Source organism: Rhinatrema bivittatum, chromosome 8, assembly GCF_901001135.1.
Source record: "Rhinatrema bivittatum chromosome 8, aRhiBiv1.1, whole genome shotgun sequence".
NCBI lineage: Eukaryota > Metazoa > Chordata > Amphibia > Gymnophiona > Rhinatrematidae > Rhinatrema > Rhinatrema bivittatum.
The window spans coordinates 1,377,332-1,399,657 of NC_042622.1; the positions used below are offsets into that span (position 1 = coordinate 1,377,332).

The 22,326-nt window shown below is 44.9% G+C and overlaps 1 protein-coding gene across 3 annotated transcripts in view; it reads right to left on the reverse strand.

Moving 5' to 3' along the window:
• Nucleotides 1-253: 253 nt before the first annotated feature.
• NOL4L (nucleolar protein 4 like) overlaps nt 254-22,326 on the reverse strand; it is a 297,974-nt gene continuing 275,901 nt past the window's right edge. For all 3 annotated transcript variants that reach the window (XM_029612026.1, XM_029612024.1, XM_029612025.1), the window contains exons 7-8: nt 3,603-3,804; nt 254-3,316 (exon numbers count right to left, since the gene is read on the reverse strand). In XM_029612026.1, the coding sequence (XP_029467886.1) occupies nt 3,114-3,316; nt 3,603-3,804 (405 nt within the window). In that variant the 3' untranslated portion in view covers nt 254-3,113. The remainder of the gene's footprint in view (nt 3,317-3,602; nt 3,805-22,326) is intronic.

The following is a 22,326-nucleotide window of genomic DNA, read 5'->3' on the forward strand; positions in this document are numbered from 1 at the left end:
TACTTCTGCTTTGAAAGGACAGAACTGAAACTGAGAAGCTGGTTCCAAACACGTCCTGATCTTAAAAAAAATGCAGAAATATGTAGTTATTTTAGAAAATTATTGCATGTACATTTAAGAGTACTCTAAATAGAAGAATGTCTTTATCCATACCTACAAACATACATGAAGGACATGGGTTTATCATCGCTTCAACCTGTCAACGATATGAAAATTCAGATCCTTCAAACATCTTCCTCAAAGCAGTTCTAACTTTCCCAGTCTGGCCACTAGAAACTTCTGCATTGTTCTTTCCAGTCTTCAAGCACAGCATGAACCTACTGTAGTAATGGCATTTAAACATTTTCTGTCCATCCCTTGAAAACAGTCTTTTTTTTCATTTCATATGTTGAGGAAAAAAAATCCACCTCACATAAGCATTTAATAATTCACCTGATGGACCTGAAAGCATGCATATGTACACGACCATAAAAAGCCACTGGTTACTAAGTCAAAACACTATCAAATTACAACCATTTACTAGCCTAATTATTTAGGCTGTGCACTATTTTTTTCTTTTTTATGTACAAAATTTGTATCAAAAATGATGATCCAAATGAAAGTTATATAACAGTCCACTTACCTCATGTTTGAAAAATTGAGATGGTCACCGAGCATGATATGGCTTCAATCCGACATGGCGCCATGTTGCCAATAAACCTCTGCTTCAGGAGAATATTCTGATGCCAAGGTTCACAGACATCTGCACAATAAAAAAAAAATGCAATTTATAAAAACTGTTAAGATTTGAATCAACTAAGGGGATCACAAAGGTTTGGAATACTTCCCTGAAGCAGAGGTTTGCTTGAAACATAGTGCCATGTCGGATTGGAGCCCTCTTATGTTCGGTGACCACCTGAATTTTTCAGAACAGGAAGTAAGTGGATCATTTGTATATCAGTTTTGATATAAATTTTGTGAATAAAAAAGAAAAAAAAATAAGTGCATAGCCCAAATGATTAAGACAAGCAACTAGTTGCAATTTGACAGTGTTTTGATATAGCGATGATAATCTACAGTATGCATGCTTTTAAGTCCATCAGTTAAGTTATTAAATGATTGTGAGGTGGATTTTTTTAAATTCAATATATTTTCAGTTTATCCACTTTGTTTTTTGTTTTTTTTGTTGGAGTCTTTTTTGCATTTAAGTCATTCTTACTTCTCTCTTGAATTGTTTGTACTGAAGCTTGCAAAAATAAATAAAAGCATACTCTGCTAATCTTTCCCAACTTCTTTCAAATCTTATATCAAGCACACAAAATCAGGCACATCATTCACTCCCATCTCAAGCACAAAGAAGCTATGATTCAGGCTCATTACAGATCATCCACTCTTAACCTCCAATCCCAGAGCAAACGGGAAACCCCTTTTGGGGAAAATCTTCATCCTCCCATAAGGTACAGCAATAATACATCTGGGTAGAGTACCATACTCTTCCAATAGCCTGACCTGCAATATTTACTCTGGTTGCAATATCAAAACTCAGAGGACACTGTAAAGTTAATGTATAAATTCATATGTTCATGTAAGATGATGACTACAAAGGAGCCTCAATATACAATTGGAGGTGAGGATGCGTAGGTTAATATAACAAAGGCTTGAAATAAAAGAGTACAACACTGAGCAGTGATATTTAAGTTTCTTTACAGTTCTGTTTCAGGACTGGGAGTAAAAGGATGCAGAAAAACCTTGCAAGACATTTTGAAGAAGACACTGTACTATCAAAATTTTATATGAAGTTTCCAGGAGTATTTCCACACGCTTTAGAAATTAACTCCATGCAAAATAAGAATAACCACATCTGGAGTTAGACAGATCCCATCTAGCACGGATCTTACAGATCGGATACCGAAAAAAGTCATAGATTTCACCATCTCCTGGATGGAAAGAAATCTTTTACAGCAATCTAAAGTTTAGGTTTATGTTACAGAACAAGTTGTCCTCTTGAGGCCTGATTCTAGCAGCATTGTGAGGTGTTTTACTAAGTTGAGCAACAGTCAACACTCTAGGAATCAAGGACTTAGTCCAAGATCATTGTACCACAGGACTCTGACATCAAATTTTGCTGTTTCTGCAACAAACTTCATGATTCCTAATACTTACACCTACTTGGATATGGCTTAAACATCAACCCAAATGGATAGGAATCTAGTGCTAGATAAAATTCAAAAAGCAGCATTTCTACCTAAGAGCCTAAAAGAGTTTTCCAGCAAAATCTGATCCCAACTGCTTGAGTTTGATGTTATGAGAAAGTCAGAAAAGCTGATTACAGGATTTCAAGTAGAGAGTTTGCTTCTCCTGGTCCCCTATTCATTCTGAGATTATAGGATAACCATGGTAAAAGCCCCTCATCTATTTCTTGAAAGTGGCACTCTCAGTATTTGACATGTTGGAAGTTTCATCAATGGTGGAATGTGGTATAACCCATCACAGTGTGCCTTGTACCTGTCCTGTTGTCAGAGTGTGAAACTTTGCAATGTTTGAGAGCATATGTATGTACAGTCACAATACCAGAACTTCAATGACTCAGTCCATGGGGAGAAGGCAGTGCAGCTGAAAGAATGGCTTTTGGTCAGAATATGTATTAAAGATACAGCAAATTGCCCCTTTGTTCAGCTGCTGCCAATGATACAGTGCTGTGCTGTGCTGTCCTGTCCTGCATCCCCTCCACATGTTCCTGTGCTGCACTGAGAAGGAATGTTACATTTCAATTGAACAAACTGCTTCTGATCAGATACAAACTACAAAATCCATTCTCATAAAATAAATTACCGAGGAAAGAGGAAGAGATTTCACGTCGCAATAAATATGGGATTCTGCCACCTAAGACTTGAAAGGTGATTAGATTCTAATGTCAGGGTTCATAAGAGATATCCTACATACATTGGCAACTCTGCAACCCCACCCATCAATGCTGCAGCTTCATGGTTTTTCCCAGCACAGGTAAGCACAAATTCCAAATGTCATGTCCAAAGTCCCAACTGTCCAAATCCAATTTGGAAATGGGAAGATGATAGGTCCTGAGCTGATGAGGTGGGTAGCTTTGCACTAGATGACTAAAGAGATTTCATGAGTCAGTTCTGCTGTAATATCAAACTCTCCAGTTCATCTGCAGAGCGCAGCAGAAATGCTGCAGATTCTCGGTAGCCTGCAATCAATTGCCGTACAGCATTAATTTCTGTGGGACTCAGCTGAGCTGTTGAGATTCCCCTGCTGTTGCCAGTGTTAGGCGCATTAGCACTGGATGTTACACTTTTCATGCTAAGATCAGTAGGCCCTGCAAATCACAAAAGATTCAGAAAAAAATCAGCCAAACCACTGAAAACCTGACATCATTAGCCACAGTTTCAAAGTCAGGAAAATAAATGTGTGTTGAGCAGAGAACAAGACGAGGCTGTTTTCTATCAATGTGAAGAATACATTTGTCAAATTTAGGAGCATATCTGAGCTTTACAAACAGCAGCTAAGCCTAATAGGCAGCAGCAAGGGCAGGCATGTCAGAGGGCTATGCTATGACCTTACACACCTGGAGATTATGTGGTGCTCACTTGATTACTCCTTACCATTACTGTGGTTTCCTGTTTGGACTGTGGTGGGAGGCTGCAAGCTGCCTCCTAAGGCTCCATAGCCGTGATAACTATAGTTCAGGCTTCCATTGATATAAACAGGGTCCTGGGTATATGAAGAGACTGGCAGAGAATAGGTGGAGTGTGCAATAGCTGCAGAATCTCGACAGTGTGGCTTGCCCAGAGTAACGGGGTCATCCTGAAGGAAAGAAGAAATATAATGCATCTGTAACTGAGCTCACAAATTATTCTCTCTTACTGCATCATCTCCTATTTATTTTTATTCTTTATTCCAGTTCCTCCCAGAATCTTTCATTCACAGTCCTTTATGTATCATCTGATCTTTTTCACACTTCAGGGATTCTGTTTTCAAAAGATTATAGCGTCCAGCCTTGATTCAGTTTTTCTTCCCCTCAACACTATACTTGTGGAATTATTATTTCTAAGAGCTTCATTCACATGCCAGCCCTTATATTTCCTCAACAAGACTAGTTTTCATATATATTAACCAGGTTCAAGAAACCAGGAGCCATACTTCCCTCCAAGCTGAGCACGTGAGTGTCGCTTTCAGGTTTTATATAGTCACTCACATACATTTTTCTTTGGACTATATACAGAAATATAACACTAATAGTGGTGCTCAAAAGTTTTTGCTTTAAAAAAATTGTTGCTCACATGAAAAAAAATGTGTACACACCTAGTCACTCTTTGGAGCTATTACAAACATTGGATGTGTTTGGAAGGTGACAAGGAATAGAGCTTTTAACTGCTTATCTTAATGACAGAGAAAGGACTTGCTGTTGCTGGTAGGCAGGTACACCCTTCACTATGCTCTTTTGCAGAGACTCAAAGCTGTCCATTTCCTTATCATTAACAAGGATGTTAACTGGTAATGACAATTAGACCCAGCCCATCAGCCTGGTTGCCCCTGTCCACACTAAAGCAGTGTTTCACAACCCTCTACTGCAGGCACACATATCCAGTCAGGTTTTCATGATTGCACAATGAAAATGAGCTAGATTAGCATTTCCTGGGTCTCCAATGTATGAAAATCTCTCTCATGCATATTCATGATGGACATAGTATGGTATAGTATGCCTCCAGGAAAGGATTGGGAAACACTGCTCTGAGGATATTTCCCAGTTGTCAGCTGTACAAGCTTGATTGCCCCCACTACTTTAGCTCTAATCATCACTTTTCTGTTCCTTACTATGGCTCATTGTGCTAAGGATATCACTCATCTATAAGACATACAAGATTGACCACGTTCAGAGATTCTTCTCTCTCTTTTTTGTCCTTAGCTAAGAAGTGTAAACATATCAGCCTGCTGCCTCTGCTAGGAGACAACACCTCCCCTGATTATATCTGGGAACATATCAAAGCCCTACTGCTGTTGCGTGCAGTTACCTCCTCATTGTGGAAGATAACAACACTACCTCCCAAGAAGAAGAGGTAACAACACTCTACTTGCATTGATACTTTGTGCAAGTCAGCTTTGCCATCTCCCCTTTTGGTTCTCTGCTATTCTGGGTAGATGAATAAGCAGATTTCTATACCTAATCCAAAATCCAGGACCCCATTTCTTTTAACCTACTGCTTTTCTACCCCTGTGTATATCCCTGCCATCTGTATACATTCTAAACATGCTCTAATTTTCTTGTGATTCTGATTTTCCATTGACAAGCGGGCATGAATTAGCCATTACCCATGGGGGTCATCATCTGACAGGACCAACAAGGACTCAGCTCTCACAGCTCAGTAAAAACTATTGAGAAAATGCGGGAGTTTCCACGCATGCATGCTGTCTCATAAGCCCCTCAGTCGTTCTTCGTTTGAGCTACCATACAGATGTGTCCCAGTTTCTCTCTCTAAATTTTCCAGCTTTTGGCCCTGTGCTTTATTTCTGCCCCTCAAACAGAACTTATTGTTCTTAAAAAAAAAAAAAGGTTAAGATGAGCATAAAGAAGTTCAAGATGAAGGTCAAGAAGCCCATGCTCAGTGGCTTCAAGGCCTGTACGTATGGACACTGGATGTTCATTTTAGATAACATCTGCTGGGACCATGAGGCTTTAACTGTTACAACTATAGTTGGATGTCCCCTAGGGCAGTGCTTCTCAACCCAGTCCTCGGGGCACACCTAGCCAGTCAGGATTTCAGGATATCCACAATGAATATGCATGAGATAGATCTGCATGCACTTCTTCCATTGTATAAAAATCTCTCTCATGCATATTCATTGTGGACATCTTGAAAACATGACTGGCAAGGTGTGCCCCGAGGACTGAGTTGAGAAGCACTGCCCTAGCGCACAGCAGTACCGTGCCTGGAATGTGGAGGGCATAAGAAGTATTCGAGTATTTAAAAGCTCCAAGCCTCAGTGCAGGGCTAAATAGCAAATCCGCTCCTCATCTAAGAGCAAGGCATCTTCGGGCTAGGGAAGAGTATAGTGATAGGGGTATACTACCTTCCACTTGGCCAAAATGGTGAGACAGACAGTGAAATGCTAAGAGAAATTTGGGAAGCTAACCAAACTGGTAGTGCAGTAATAATGGGAGTTTTCAATTACCAACACAAACAAAATATGGTATCAAACCAAAGTTATTTTAAATTCCAGTAGCACAATGTGAAATTGTGAAAAAGGTGTCAGCAAGCCTGACAGCGTGTCATGCTCCACAGTGCTAGGATTGCCTGGACCTATCAATCATCCACCTTTTCAGATGTAAGTGAGGGAATTTTTTTAAAGTCTTTTTTTTTAAGCAATTTAAATCAAAAAACAGTCCCAAGTGTTAACAAATCATACACCCGACATGGCCGGTGTTTCGTTATACAGCTTCCTCAGGGGTAAATTAATCTTATAAAGCCACATAGACTGTTAGCTAAACAATATCATCTAATATCAAATCAAAATACAGTCGGAACAGTCATAAAAGCACAAAATTACTTATCTTATAACAGGAGATACCATTTTGTGGTAGGACATCTCATTTCAACAGGAGTTTAGATTTCAATTACCCCAATATTGACTGGGTAAGTGAAACATCAGGACATGCAGGCATGACAGATGATCCCATCAATAGGTTACAAATAACCAGTAACAGATCTGCAATTTTATTTTTGAGTTCTTTGAGAACTCTAGGGTGATTACCATCTGGTCCAGCGATTTGCTACTCTTTAGTTGGTCAATCTGCCTTATTACATCTTCCAGCTTCACAGTGAGTTTTATCAGTTCTTCTGAATCATCATCATTGAATACACTTTCCAGAACAGGTATCTCACCAACATCCTCTTCAGTAAACACTGAAGCAAATCATTTATTTAGTCTTTCTGCGATTTCCTTATGTTCCCTACTTGCCCCTTTAACCTCTCAATCATCTAACAGTCCAATTGACTCCTTCACAGGCTTTCTGCTTCAGATATATTTTAAAAGGTTTTATTATGAGTTTTTGACTCTAAGGCCAGCTTATTTTCAAATTTTCTTTTAGCCCGCCTTATCGATGTTTTACATCTAACTTGCCAATGCTTATGCTTTTTCTTCTTTTTCTTAGATGGCTTCTTTTTCCGATTTTTGAAAGAAGCTCTTTTGGCTAAAATAGCTTCTTTCACGTCACCTTTTAATCATGCTGGCAGGAACATAAGAAAATGCCATACTGGGTCAGACCAAGGGTCCATCAAGCCCAGCATCCTGTTTCCAACAGTGGCCAATCCAGGCCATAAGAACCTGGCAAGTACCCAAAAACTAAGTCTATTCCATGTAACCATTGCTAATGGCAATGGCTATTCTCTAAGTGAACTTAATAGCAGGTAATGGACTTCTCCTCCAGAACTTATCCAATCCTTTTTTAAACACAGCTATACTAACTGCACTAACCACATCCTCTGGCAACAAATTCCAGAGTTTAATTGTGCGTTGAGTAAAAAAGAACTTTCTCCGATTAGTTTTAAATGTGCCCCATGCTAACTTCATGGAGTGTCCCCTAGTCTTTCTACTATCCGAAAGAGTAAATAACCGATTCACATCTACCCGTTCTAGACCTCTCATGATTTTAAACACCTCTATCATATCCCCCCTCAGTCGTCTCTTCTCCAAGCTAAAAAGTCCTAACCTCTTTAGTCTTTCCTCATAGGGGAGTTGTTCCATTCTCCTTATCATTTTGGTAGCCCTTCTCTGTACCTTCTCCATCGCAATTATATCTTTTTTGAGATGCGGCGACCAGAATTGTACACAGTATTCAAGGTGCGGTCTCACCATGGAGAGATACAGAGACATTATGACATTTTCCGTTTTATTCACCATTCCCTGCCTAATAATTCCCAACATTCTGTTTGCTTTTTTGACTGCCGCAGCACACTGATCCGACGATTTCAATGTGTTATCCACTATGACACCTAGATCTCTTTCTTGGGTCGTAGCACCCAATATGGAACCCAACATCGTGTAATTATAGCATGGGTTATTTTTCCCTATATGCATCACCTTGCACTTATCCACATTAAATTTCATCTGTCATTTGGATGCCCAATTTTCCAGTCTCACAAGGTCTTCCTGCAATTTATCACAATCTGCTTGTGATTTAACTACTCTGAACAATTTTGTGTCATCTGCAAATTTGATTATCTCACTCGTCGTATTTCTTTCCAGATCATTTATAAATATATTGAACAGTAAGGGTCCCAATACAGATCCCTGAGGCACTCCTCTGTCCACTCCCTTCCACTGAGAAAATTGCCCATTTAATCCTACTCTCTGTTTCCTGTCTTTTAGCCAGTTTGCAATCCACGAAAGGACATCGCCACCTATCCCATGACTTTTTACTTTTCCTAGAAGCCTCTCATGAGGAACTTTGTCAAACGCCTTCTGAAAATCCAAGTATACTATATCTACCGGTTCACCTTTATCCACATGTTTATTAACTCCTTCAAAAAAGTGAAGCAGATTTGTGAGGCAAGACTTGCCCTGGGTAAAGCCATGCTGACTTTGTTCCATTAAACCATGTCTTTCTATATGTTCTGTGATTTTGATGTTTAGAACACTTTCCACTATTTTTCCTGGCACTGAAGTCAGGCTAACCGGTCTGTAGTTTCCCGGATCGCCCCTGGAGCCCTTTTTAAATATTGGGGTTACATTTGCTATCCTCCAGTCTTCAGGTACAATGGATGATTTTAATGATAAGTTACAAATTTTTACTAATAGGTCTGAAATTTCATTTTTTAGTTCCTTCAGAACTTCTGGCCAGATATTCTACTCCAGGTATTTCCTGATTCCAAAGACGTTTGCAGTGGAAGAGGGTTATGAAATACCTATACTGGACTTGTGGAGAGTGAACAAGTTGTTGGTATGGCAGAGGTTCAAGATGAACTTCCTCCAGATGATTCTCTATTTTATTCAAACAAAGGATTGGCTGTGTGCTCTGGATCTTAAGAATGCCTATGTGCACCTCCCCATTCACCCTGCTCATCAGAAGTTGCTCAGGTTTCTGGTGGAGGATGCACACTACTAACACAAAGTGCTCCCCTTTGCAGCCACAAAGGTGTTCACAAATGTTTTACAACAGTGGCAGAACAGCTTCATCAGCAGGGAGTCTGTGAGTGTTTCCATACCTGGACGACTGGTTGGTGATAGATCTATCTCCGTCAAGAGTCCCTGGAGAAGACCACATGGCTCCTCCAGTCCCTAGGTTTCCTGGTCAGTTTGCCAAGTCAAACCTGGTTCTGCCTCAGAGAATTCAGTTAAGTGCCTAGATAAATTCTTTTTCCTGAAGTGAGTCTATCTATTGAAAGAACTGCATTGCTGATGGATCAAGCAATGTCTCTCCATCAGCAGAACCAAGTGTCAATAAGGTACTTCTCAGACACAGGGCTGCTGTGGTGCATATGATTCCTCTGACTTTTCTGTACATGCACGGACTTCAGTGGGACCTCTGGGGCCAATGGGATCAAGTATCAGCATTAACCTATCAACCCTGGGATGAGAGCATCCCTGCAGTAGTGAATGAATCCAGAGGTTCTCAAGAAAGGTCTATTGATGCCTGTTCCACCAAATCAAGTGATTCTGTCAACCAATGCCTCCACCAAGGAGTAAGGGACCATGGACCCAAGGACTATAGTCCCCATCAAAGAGTCATTCGCTATGCTCCAAGGGCTTTCACCTTTTTTCAGGAAACAGAATCTTATTCCAGATGGACAACCAAGCTGGGAGGTGCAAGCACTCCTATGCCCTCCTCAAGGCGGTCATCTGAATTTGTTCATTGGCAAATTAACAAGGCCATGTCTAGATGGCCTACCTTCCAGGAATGAGAAATTACTACTTACCTGATAATTTCCTTTTGTTTAGGATAGTTAGATGAATCCAAAACAAGTGGGATATGGACCTCTACCAGCAGATTGAGACGGAGCAAACTGACATCACAGTATATATACCCCTGCATTGACATTAGCCTGCCAGAATTCTCTTCAAAAGCAACTGTAGACAGACTAACAAAACTTGATTAAACACATAATCATTTCAATACTCAGCCAACAGGCAACACTGAGCTCAGACAAGAATGTATTAACACTAGTCTAGGGACTGAACTAACACCAGTAATGCGTGTAACATGTAACAATGGAGGAGGACCATTATGCAGCCAAGGGAGGGAAGCTGGATTCATCTGACTGTTCTAAAGAAAAAGAAATTATCAGGTAAGTAGTAATTTTTCATTTTTTAGCATCCAGTCAGATGAATCCAGAACAAGTGGGATGTACCCAAGCTACTCCCAAATAGGGCGGGAGGCTGCCCGCGGTCCAGTCAAAACTGAACATGCAAATGCTGCATCCTTCCAGGCTTGCACATCCAGCCGATAATACCTAGAAAAAGTGTGTAATGAGGACCACGTCATAGCTCGGCAAATGTCGACAGGAGACAACAATTTCACTTCCACCCATGACATTGCCTGAGCTCTAGTGGAATGAGCCCTGCAGGTTACACATCGGTCAAAATGTAGGGCTCACTAAGAAATACAATACCAAATTAAGATTCCATAAGGGCACTGGAAACCGCAAAAGACAACGAAGATGTTTCACTTCTTTCAGGAAACGGATCATATCAGGATGAGCCGAAAAGGATCCACCATTCACCTGACCTCTGAAACAGGTGACAGCAGCTACTTGTACCTTTAAGGAATTAAGTGCCAAGCCTTTATTCAAGCCATCCAACAAAAATTCCCAAATGAGCGGAATCTTGACCGAACAAGGAAGAGAACCTCTATCCTCACACCAGGCCTCAAACATTCGCCAAACCTGCACATAGGCCAAGAAGTGGGGAACTTTCTAGCTCTTAGCAAGGTGGAAATCACTGCTGCAGAGTATGCAAATTTTAGCAAGTAAGCCCTTTCAGGAGCCATACCGTAAGACAAAATAGAGTTGGATCTTCGTGAAGAATAGGACCCTGCTGCAACAGATCCCTGTATGCCAGAAGACGAAGGGGCAATTCTGCCAGGAGCCGCTGCAGATCCACATACCACAGTCTCCTGGGACAAACTGGAAGAACCAAGAACATCATCCCTCTGTGGTGCTTGATCCTTCGGACTAATCTGCCCAACATGGACCATGGAGGAAAGGCATAAAGCAGCTTGTCTTCTTGCCACTCCTGCACCAAGGCATCGATCCCCAATGACTTCGGAATCTCCTGCAACTGAAGTATCATGGAACTTTCACACTGCAAGAAGTTGCCAGCAGGTCTAGAAACGGGAGACCCATACAATCCAGAATCAGCTGAAATGCCTCGTTTGAAAGCGCTCATTCTCCTGGGTCCAGACTTTCCCTGGTGAGAAAGTCTGCTTCAACGGCAGGGGTGAAAGTCTGATACTTCACGCATATCCAGCATAGCTCTCTGCTTCAATGGCAGGGGGACTGAAGAAAGGTGGATCTATATACAGACAACAACCAACAAGGACTGAATTATTTAGTCTGGGTGGGCAGGTGGGCGTGGGTGTGGCTTGCTTATTGCAGCGGTTGCTACCCTAACAGGCCGATACAGTAAGGAGCGGTAGGAAAAGCTGCGTTAGTGCCGGGCGCACCCGCGGTTGCCGCACGCACAGTCCGGCTCACCTACCACTCGATACTGTATTTAAATAGCTTGCAAATGCAAGCTGCGTCCACGAAGCGTCCGTGAAGCGTTAGGCACGCGCAACCCATTTTACTGTATAGAGCGCTATACAGTATCCTGGGTGCGCTGGCCTAACACTTCACGGACATGCTGACAGGTACCAGGAAGTGGACGGTTCTCCTACACTCAGAATTGCCACTCCTCTCTTCCCACCTCCCGAAGCAAGGCGCGTAAAGCAGCCTTGCTTCAGGAGGAGGGGAGAGAGGCCTGGCCTCAAGGCGTGACGTCACGCCTTGAGCGGCCCAATTGCACGCACAGGGGCCGCTTTCGCCCGTGCAGGCATCCATCTTTGCCGGCAGCTGCCTCCGGGAGGCAGGGGAGTCGCGGTCCGTCTCCGCCGATGTCCGTCTCCGGAGGGGGGCTGCAGGAAGAGTAAGTCGCTTCGTTGCTTTACACTGCCAATCCTCTCTCCCCTCCTCCCGAAGCAAGGCTGCTTTACGCGCCTTGCTTCGGGAGGAGGAGAGAGAGGACTGGCAATCCCGAGTGTAGGAGAACCGTCCACTTCGTTGCTACTTTTTTTTTCGCTTTTTTTTTTTTTTTTTCGCTTTTTTGCTTTTTTCCGCTTTCGTTGCTTTGGGAGGAGGGGAGAGGACTGGGGCTGCCCCGGAGACCAGCACCCATGGACGCGGCCAGGGCAGGTGAGCGGGGGCTGGGGGAAAGTTTGCCGCCTACCCTTACCCCTGCCTCTAACGCAGGGGTAAGGGTAGGCGGTAAGTTAGCAGGTTAAACGTGCAGCAAAATGGCAGGTTAAAAAAGCGATAATCGGGGCGCGCGTTATTGTATGGGAGGGAATAGCTAATTCGATCATTTACATCTAATATACATGCCGCGGGCGGAAGGGGTTACACGGTGATTTAAAGAGGCGGTAAGAATGGGTTAAAGGGGATAGTGTATCGCGGGTTGGACTAACGTGGCCGAAAAGTGAGTAGAAAGCGGGTTAGGAGCAGGGTAACCGCGGCTGCACTTTACTGTATTGACCTGTAATTGGGTTAGATATTTCACTTAGATGCAGTTCCAACACTGCTCTCTCATTAATGGTGGGGGTGGAAGGGAAATACAACCAAAAGGTTACTAAGAGCCAAGAGTAACATAAGTATTAGAAAAAAAAAAGTGCAAAACTTGCTGGGCAGACTGGATGGACCGTTTGGTCTTCTTCTGCCGTCATTTCTATGTTTCTATATATTGTCTTTTCCTGCTATATGCGAGACAGAGATCATCTGAAGATGCAGTTCGGCCCATTGCATAAACTGACCTGTCTCCTACATAAGAACATAAGAAAATGCCATACTGGGTCAGACCAAGGGTCCATCAAGCCCAGCATCCTGTTTTCAACAGTGGCCAATCCAGGCCATAAGAACCTGGCAAGTACCCAAAAACTAAGTCTATTCCATGTTACCATTGCTAATGGCAGTGGCTATTCTCTACGTGAACTTAATAGCAGGTAATGGACTTCTCCTCCAAGAACTTATCCAATCCGTTTTTAAACCCAGCTATACTAACTGCACTAACCACATCCTCTGGCAACAAATTCCAGAGTTTAATTGTGCGTTGAGTAAAAAAGAACTTTCTCAGATTAGTTTTAAATGTGCCCCATGCTAACTTCATGGAGGGCCCCCTAGTCTTTCTACTATCCGAAAGAGTAAATAACCGATTCACATCTACCCGTTCTAGTCCTCTCATGATTTTAAACACCTCTATCATATCCCCCCTCAGTCGTCTCTTCTCCAAGCTGAAAAGTCCTAACCTCTTTAGTCTTTCCTCATTCCCCTTATCATTCCCCTTATCATTTTGGTAGCCCTTCTCTGTACCTTCTCTATCGCAATTATATCTTTTTTGAGATGCGGCGACCAGAATTGTACACAGTGTTCAAGGTGCGGTCTCACCATGGAGCGATACAGAGGCATTATGACATTGTCCGTTTTATTCACCATTCCCTTTCTAATAATTCCCAACATTCTGTTTGCTTTTTTGACTGCCGCAGCACACTGAGCCGACGATTTCAATGTGTTATCCACTATGACACCTAGATCTCTTTCTTGGGTTGTAGTACCTAATATGGAACCCAACATTGTGTAATTATAGCATGGGTTATTTTTCCCTATATGCATCACCTTGCACTTATCCACATTAAATTTTATCTGCCATTTGGATGCCCAATTTTCCAGTCTCACAAGGTCTTCCTGCAATTTATCACAATCTGCTTGTGATTTAACTACTCTGAACAATTTTGTGTCATCTGCAAATTTGATTATCTCACTCGTCGTATTTCTTTCCAGATCATTTATAAATATATTGAAAAGTAAGGGTCCCTGCAACACTTGTTGGCTCTTGGTTCGTCCCTGCCATTTTATGTAAGCCACCATTGTTGCATTGTCCAACAACTGGATGGCTCAATTCTGCAGCCTGTTACCGAACTGTAAACATGCCAGCTGGACTGCCCTGGCTTCCAAACTATTGATGTTTCAGACAGACTCTTCTGCATCCCAGCATCCTTACGCTGATGAGCTCACATCTGTCATCAGTACTAGCCAGATAGGTGGTACTAGGGAAATTTCCTTACTTAGATGATCCGGCTGTAGCCACCAGTGCAGTTGGGACGAGACCTCCATCGGCAGGTGGAGCAGAGTCGAATATTCTAGAGACTGCAGGTTCGACCGAGACAACAGGGAGCGTTAAAAAGGACACATATACACTCTCACCAATGGTACCACTTCCAGGGTTGCTGCCATTAAACCAAGTACCTGCAGGTAGGACCTTATGGTCAGATCCAGAGTGTTCATCAATAGTCGTAGCTGTTCCATCAACTTCTGAATACAAGCTTCTGGCAGGAAAATCTTGCCCTGCTTCGTGTCGAACTGAACCCCAAGGTATTCCGATGACTGAGCAGGCTGAAGACTGCTCTTGGCCAGGTTCACCACCCAACTAAGGTCCTGCAACAGGCAGATCGATCTTACACTGAAACATAGATATGACGGCAGAAGAAGACCAAATGGCCCATTCAGTCTGCCCAGCAAGCTTTCACACTTATTTTTCTCATACTTATCTGTTACTCTTGGCCCTTATTGGTAACTTTTTGGTTCCAATTTCCTTCCCCCCTGCCATTGATGCAGAGAGCAGTGCTGGAGCTGCATCAAAGTAAAGTATCTAACTTAATTGGTTAGGGGTAGTAACCGCCGCAATAAGCAAGCTACTCCCCCTCTTATTTGTTTACCCAGCCTGTGCAATTCAGTTCTTGTTGGTTGTTCTCTGAATATAAATCCTCTTTTCTTCATTCTCCCCTGCCGCTGAAGCAGTGAGCTGCGCTGGATATGTATTCCAAGTGAAGTATCAGGCTTATTTGGTTTGGGGTAGTAACCACCACAACAAGCAAGCTACTCCCCAGCTTATTTGTGAATGCAAATCCTTTTTTCCACATTTTCTCTTGCCGTTGAAGCACAGAGCAATGTTGGAGTAGCATTAACCGTGTGTGTGTTTACTGAATAAGGGTATTAATCACCAGGTAGTAGCCGTCATTCCCGCAAGCCACCCCCATGCCTCTTCTACTCATTCACATCCTCTAGATTTTATGGATCCACAATGATTATCCCACACCCCTTTGAAATCCTTCACAGTTTTGGTGTTCACCACTTCCTCCGGAAGGGCATTCCAGGCGTCTACCACCCTCTCATGAAGAAATACTTCCTGACAATGGTTCTGAGTCTTCCTCCCTGGAGTTTTAAATCGTGAACCCTGGTTCTGCTGATTTGTTTCTGATTGAAAAGGTTTGTAGTTGACTTTGGATCATTAAAACCTTTCAAGTACCTAAAAGTCTGTATCATATCACCCCTGCTCCTCCTTTCCTCCAGGGTGTACATGTTTAGGTTCTTCAATCTCTCCTCATAAGTCATTCGCTGAAGACCATCCACCTTTTTGGTCGCCCTTCTCTGGACCGACTCCATCCTTTCTCTGTCCCTTCAGAGATACGGTCTCCAGAACTGAGCACAGTACTCCAGGTGAGGCCTCACCAAGGATCTGTACAAGGGGATAATCACTTCCCTTTTCTTACTCAATATTCCTCTCTCTATGCAGCCCAGTATACATATTTATTTATTTATTTAACAACTTTTCTATACCGACATTCGTGGGTAGATCATATTGGTTTACAATGAATTAGGGGGAAATACGCGCATGGGGGGGGGGGACAGCAAGGGGGGAAGGGGGGATAAACAAGGCAAATGGCATAAGGAGAGGGAGATTCAATGGGTGTAAATAACAAGAAATGTTAAGAATATAATATGGAGCATAGAGGTAAATAAAATATTGATAACAATGTGGGGATGTCGAGAAGGAGGAATAGAAGACCTATGCTGGGAATGCCTGTTTAAAGAGCCAGGTCTTGAGCTTTTTCCTAAATTTGTACTGGCTGGTCTCAGTGTGGAGTTCGGTGAGGAGAGCATTCCAATGGGTGGGTCCTGCAACAGAAAGAGCTCGCTCTCTCTTGGTGGTAAGATGAGCATTCTTGAGGGAGGGGGTGTGGAGGGTAGCTTTTTGGGTTGTTCTAGTGGGGCAGTTGTGGAGGATGAAACGCAGAGGTTTAGCTATCGCCTTGTCACATTGTTTCACTGACTTCAAATCATTAGACACCATCACCCCAAGGTCTCTCTCCTGCTCCATGCACATCAGCCTCCCCCCCCCCCCCCCAATCGAATACAGTTCATTCGGATTTCCCCACCCCATATGCATGACTCTGCCCTTCTTGGCATTGAATCTCAGTTGCCATATCTTCGACCACTCTTCCAGCTTCTTTAAATCCCGTCTCATTCTCTCCACTCCTTCCATCGTGTCCACTCTGTTGCAGATCTTAGTATCATATGCAAAAAGACAAACCTTACTTTCTATTCCTTCCGCGATGTCGCTCACAAAGATATTGAACAGGACCGGTCCCAACACCGAGCCTTGCAGCACTCCGCTCACAACTGCTCTCTCTTCCGAGTAAGTTCCATTTACCATCACACATTGTCTTCTGTCCTTCAACCAGTTTGCTATCCAGGCCACCACCTTGGCACTCACTCCAAAGCTTCTCATTTTATTCACAAGCCTCCTGTGCGGGACCGTATCAAAAGCTTTGCTAAAATCCAAGTAGATGACATAGAGCGCTCTTCCTTGATCCAATTCCTTAGTCACCCAATCAAAAAAGTCGATCAGATTCGTCTGACAGGACCTTCCCTTGGTGAAACCATGCTGCCTCTGGTCCAGCAATTCTGCTGCTTGTAGATAGTTCACTATTCTTTCCTTCAGCAGCGATTCCAATACTTTTCCCACCACAGAGGTGAGGCTAACCGGCCTGTAGTTTCCAGCCTCCTCTCTGCTCCCACTTTTGTGTAGAGGGACCACCGCCGCTCTTCTCCAATCACTCGGCACCGCTCCTGTTTCCAGGGATCTATTGAACCATGTGACCTACCAAAAGGCTGAGTCTTCTAAAAGGTTGCTCCCTCTATAGGGTCAAAAACTCTTGGATCCCCTAGCACGACCTCTCATGCTAAAGAAGCGTGGCATGGCAACTGCTTCTTATTCTCTGGTAAACAAGGAACCAGTGATTCGCCCCACTTACTGGCCAGTTTCTCCAATTCACTCCCAAACAAGAGTAAGCCTTTAAAGGGAAATTTCATGAGGTTAGCCTTGGAGGTCGCATCAGCTGACCAATTTCTAAGCCATAACTGATGCCTGGCCGCTATTACTGAAGCCACCCCTCTAGCTGAGGTGCAGACCAAATCGCAACCTGCATCTTCCAAGGCAGCAGCCGCTGGCTTCATAACTGCACTGGAATTCACCCCAGAATCATCAACCTCTTGAGAGAGAAGTAAACAAGAGAGAGCTACCAGGGAACAACAAGAAGCTATTTACAAAGTCATTGCCACTGCTTCAAATGCTTGCTTAAGTATAGTTTCAATCGTCCTATTGTGTACATCCTTCAAGGGTGTTCCTCTCTCTACAGGGACAGTCGTCCAGTTGGAGACTGGACATATAAGTGCATCCATCTTCGGAAACAGTAAATGCTCTCTCGCCACCAGATCTAGAGGGTACAGGCCTTTCAAAACCCGACCTCCTTTGAAATTAGCCTCTGGGGCACCCTACTCAAGATCAGTTCTTGAATGGCCTCCATAACAGGGAAAAACAAGAGGATTTCCACAGAGAAACCAAAATGGGATTTTTCTTTGGCTTAGATATGGAATCCTCCTCAGGTACTCCCAGCATTTTCAAGGTCTGGGAAATCAGGGCCTGCAGTTCATCTCTATGGTAGAACAGTACCATTCAGCGCAGTTGCTTACCTATAACAGGTGTTCTCCTAAGGACAGCAGGATGTTAGACCTCACATATGGGTGACATCATCAGATGGAGCCTGGCACGGAAAACCTTTGTCAAAGTTTCTAGAAAGTTTGACTGGCACAATGAGCATGTCCAGCTTGCCACTATCCGCAAGGTCCACGCGAGGTCGCCCTTCAGTCTCGTAACAGAGCAAAAATATGAGCGAAAAAATAAAATAAAACGAAAGGAGAACCCAACTCCATGGGGCAGCGGAAGGATTTCCTGAGGACTAACATCTTGCTGTCCTAGGAGAACAACTGTTACAGGTAAGCAACTGTGCTTTCTCCTAGGACAAGCAGGATGGTAGTCCTCACATATGGGTGAATACCAAGCTCCAGGCTATCCCTGGCGATAACCAAGACCAACAGTTACCAAACAAGGTGCCAACGGACACAACTATGGTGGTGTTGGTCAATAGGGAGACAGCCTGGTTCCAACCAGGGACCCTAGGCAGGAAGAGTTGGGTCTAAGCCTGGAAGACATTGTGTAGGACGGATTGGCTGAAGGCACTATCCTGACAACCATCCTTGTCCAAGCAGTAGTGGGCAGCAAATGTGTGCAGGGAACTCCATGGCACTGCCTGACAAATTTCAGTCATGGGAACCACTCACAGGTGAGTCACCAACATCACCATGGCATGCACAGAGTGAGCTATGATTTGGCCTGCAAGCTGAAGACCCGCTTGTGCATAGCAGAAGGTGAAGCAATCTGCTAACCAGTTAGATAGGGTCTGTTTATCCACCGCCACTCCCAATCTATTGGTATCGAAAGAAACAAAGAGTTGAGTGGACTGCCTCTGCCTGGCTGTGCATTCTAAAAAAAAGCCAACGCCCTCTTGCAATCCAAAGTATGAAAAGCCTGTCCTCTGGATGGGAATGAGGCCTGGGAAAAAAGGTGGGTAAAACAATGGACTGATTTGATATAGCAATCAGTCACGACCTTTGGCAGGAACTTGGTGTGTACGCAAGACCACACGATCATGGAAAAACCTCGTCTATGGTGGGTACGTTACCAAGGCCTGAAGCTCACTGACTCTACGAGCCGAAGTGATCGCCACTAGGAATATAACTTTCCAGGTGAAGAACTTCAGGTCGCAGGAGCGCAAAGACTTGAAGGGAGGATACATGAACCGAGCCAGGACAATGTTGAGGACCCAGGACACAACAGGAGGCTGAAGAGGGGGCTTCAGTTGGAGCAGACCTCTCATAAAGCGACCCACTGAAGTTTGCACCAATATCGGTGTGCCAGCAATACCTCGATGGTACGCACTAACGGCACTGAGATGAACCCTGAGTGAGCTGGTCTGAAGCCCAGACTTGGAAAGCTGCCAGAAATAGTCTAAGAACTGGGGAAGGGGGCTTGTGAATGGATCCAAGCCATGCCTCGCACACCAAGTGGAGAATCTTCTCCATTTTAACCTGTAAGACTTCCTGGTGGAAGGCTTTCTGGAAGCCACTAGCACCTGAAAGTCGTTTTCCTGAGAGGTCCAGGGGCTAAAGGACTAGGCGGTCAACATCCACGCCATCAAGGCCAATGCCTGGAGGTTCAGATGGCGCAGAGCACCTTGGTTCTGAGTAATCAGATTGGGCGCAGTCCCCAGTCAGATGGGATCCCTGATTGACAGATCCCAAAGGAGAGGGAACCAGACCTGTCGGGGCCAATAGGGCACCACGAGTACCATGGTCCCTTGGTCCTGTTGAAGCTTCAGGAGAGTTTTCAAGATGAGCGAGAGAGGGATTACTCATACAGTAAGCCCTTCCCCAAATGAACGAAGAAGGCGTCGGAGGCTGGGCAACCATCCTGTGCGACTAGGGAGCAAAAACTGCTCACCTTGCAGTTGTCCGGGGAGGCGAAAAGGTCCACATCCGGGGTTCCCTACTGGTGAAAAATCTGGGCTGCCACTGCCAGATTCAGGGAACACTCATGTGGCTGAAAGGAGCGGCTCAGATGGTCTGCCAGCACATTCAGATTCTCGGACAGGTACGTCGCTCGCAGCGACATCCCCTGCGATAGGGCCCAGGACCAGATCTGCACCACCTCCTGATAGAGGAGGAACGATCCCGTGCCTCCCTGCTTGTTGATATACCACATCGTGACCTGATTGTCCGTCCGAATCAGGACTTCCTTGTGTGACAACCGGTCCTGGAATGTCCAGAGGGTGTATCGAATCGCTCGAAGCTCTAAGAGGTTTATCTGACAGAGAGCTTCCTGAGCAGTCCAGTGACCTTGCGTGTGGAGGCCATCCACGTGGGCTCCCTAGCCCTGAGGAAAGGCAATGGTAGTAAGGACCACTTGAGGCAGGGCAACCTGGAAGGGAATCCCCCACTCTAAATTGGAGAGATTCTCCCACCAGGACAGAGAGATCCTCAGAGGTTGTGTGATGAAGACAAGGGCCTCGAGGTCCTGGGATGCCTGCTGCCATTGCGACCATAACGTCCATTGTGCCCTTCGTATACAGAGGTGGGCGAGTGGGGTAACATGGACTGAAGCCGCCATGTGGCCCAACAAGCAAAGCAGAAGGTGGGCACTCACATGCTGACTGCTGCGTGCGAGGGCAAGAGCCTGATTGTGGGGCAGAAATGCTTTCGCCTGCACTGTGTCCAGCCTGGCTCCTATGAAGTCCAGCTGGGGAGTCGGGCAGAGGTGAGATTTTGGGTAGTTGATAATAAACCCCAAGGACTGCAGCATCTGCATGGGCAGGACTAAAGTGTCCAGCACCCCTGTGTGTGAGGCGCTTTTGCCCAACCAGTCATCCAGATATAGGAAGACTTGCACTGCACAGTCCCTGAGGTGTATAGCCACCACTGCCAGGCATTTGGTGAAGACGCGAGAGGCTGAGGCTAACCCAAAAGGCAGCACCCAGTACTAGTAGTGCGCCTTCCCCATCACGAAGTGAAGGTACTTTCTGTGGCCAGGGAAGATGGCTATGTGAGCATAAGTATCCTTGAGATTGAGGGAGCAGAGCCAGTCTCCTCTTTTGAAGAGGGGAATCAGAGTGCCCATAGAGACCATTTTGAACTTTTCTCTTGTCAGAAATTTGTTTAATGTCCTGAGGTTGAGAATGGGGCGCAAGCCTCCAGTTCTCTTTGGAATGAGGAAATATCTCAAATAGAACCCCCGGCCCTGCTGAGGGAGAGGAACGGGCTCTACCGCTCTTGCTGTAAAAAGGGCAGACAGTTCTGTCTGAAGTATGACCTGCTGGGCAGAGGAACCCCATGATGGACATGGGGGACAGTTCTCTGGAATCCTTCTGAAATTGAGACGATACCCCTGGCGAACTATGGTAAGGACCCATTGGTCCAAAGTGATGGCCCCCCAGTGGTGGGCAAAGCCAAGAAGACTGCCTTCCACTGGGGATGCAGCACCAGAGGTACATCCTGCTGACTCGTACTCCCTCGCCGCCAGTCAAAAACCCATAGCTGGGACTTGCTGGGGCGCCGGTTGGGGCCTAGGTGCCCGCTGTTGATGGGAACGACCCCTGGAGCTAGCATGGGGTGTGCAAGTCCGAGAGTCGGGGGGATAATACTTCCATTGCCTGTAAAAGGACTTCCTGGATCTTGATCTGGAAGACTTCCTGGCAGAGTAAGGTGCATCTGAAGCACTAGCAGAGAGCTGTTGAAGGGTTTCGCGCTGGTCCTTCAACTGAGACACTGCATCTCTGACCTTGTCCCCAAAAAGGTTGTCACCTGTGCAGGGGAGGTGAGCCAGCTTCTCCTGCTCCTCTGGACGAAGGTCAGAAACCTGGAGCCAGGCCATCCTATGGGTGCCAATGCCCACAGCGGCCACCCGGGCTGCTGTCTCAAAGACATCATAGGTGGATCTCACCTCGTGTTTTCTGGCCTCCAGACCCTGCAGGACAATGGCAGAAAGCAAGTCCTGTTGCTGTAGGCTTTCTGTAAGTTCCTGGATCTGTTTCCACAGGTTTCGGTGGTACTGGGTCATATACAACTGGTATGAAGAAATACGGGCGATCAGCATAGCGCCCTGAAAAACCTTCCTACCCAAAGCATCCAGCTCCCTATGTTCTCGCCCCTGAGAGGCAAAGACATGGGTGTGGGAGTACTTGGCCTTCTTGAGGACGGACTCCACAACCACAGACTGGTGAGGGAGGTGACACCTCTCAAACCCTACGATCTGCTGCACCAAGTAGGTGGCATCTGCCTTCCTATTCAATGGAGAAATGGAGATCGGATGTTCCCACATTCGAAGGAGGAGCTCCTTAAAATGTCATGA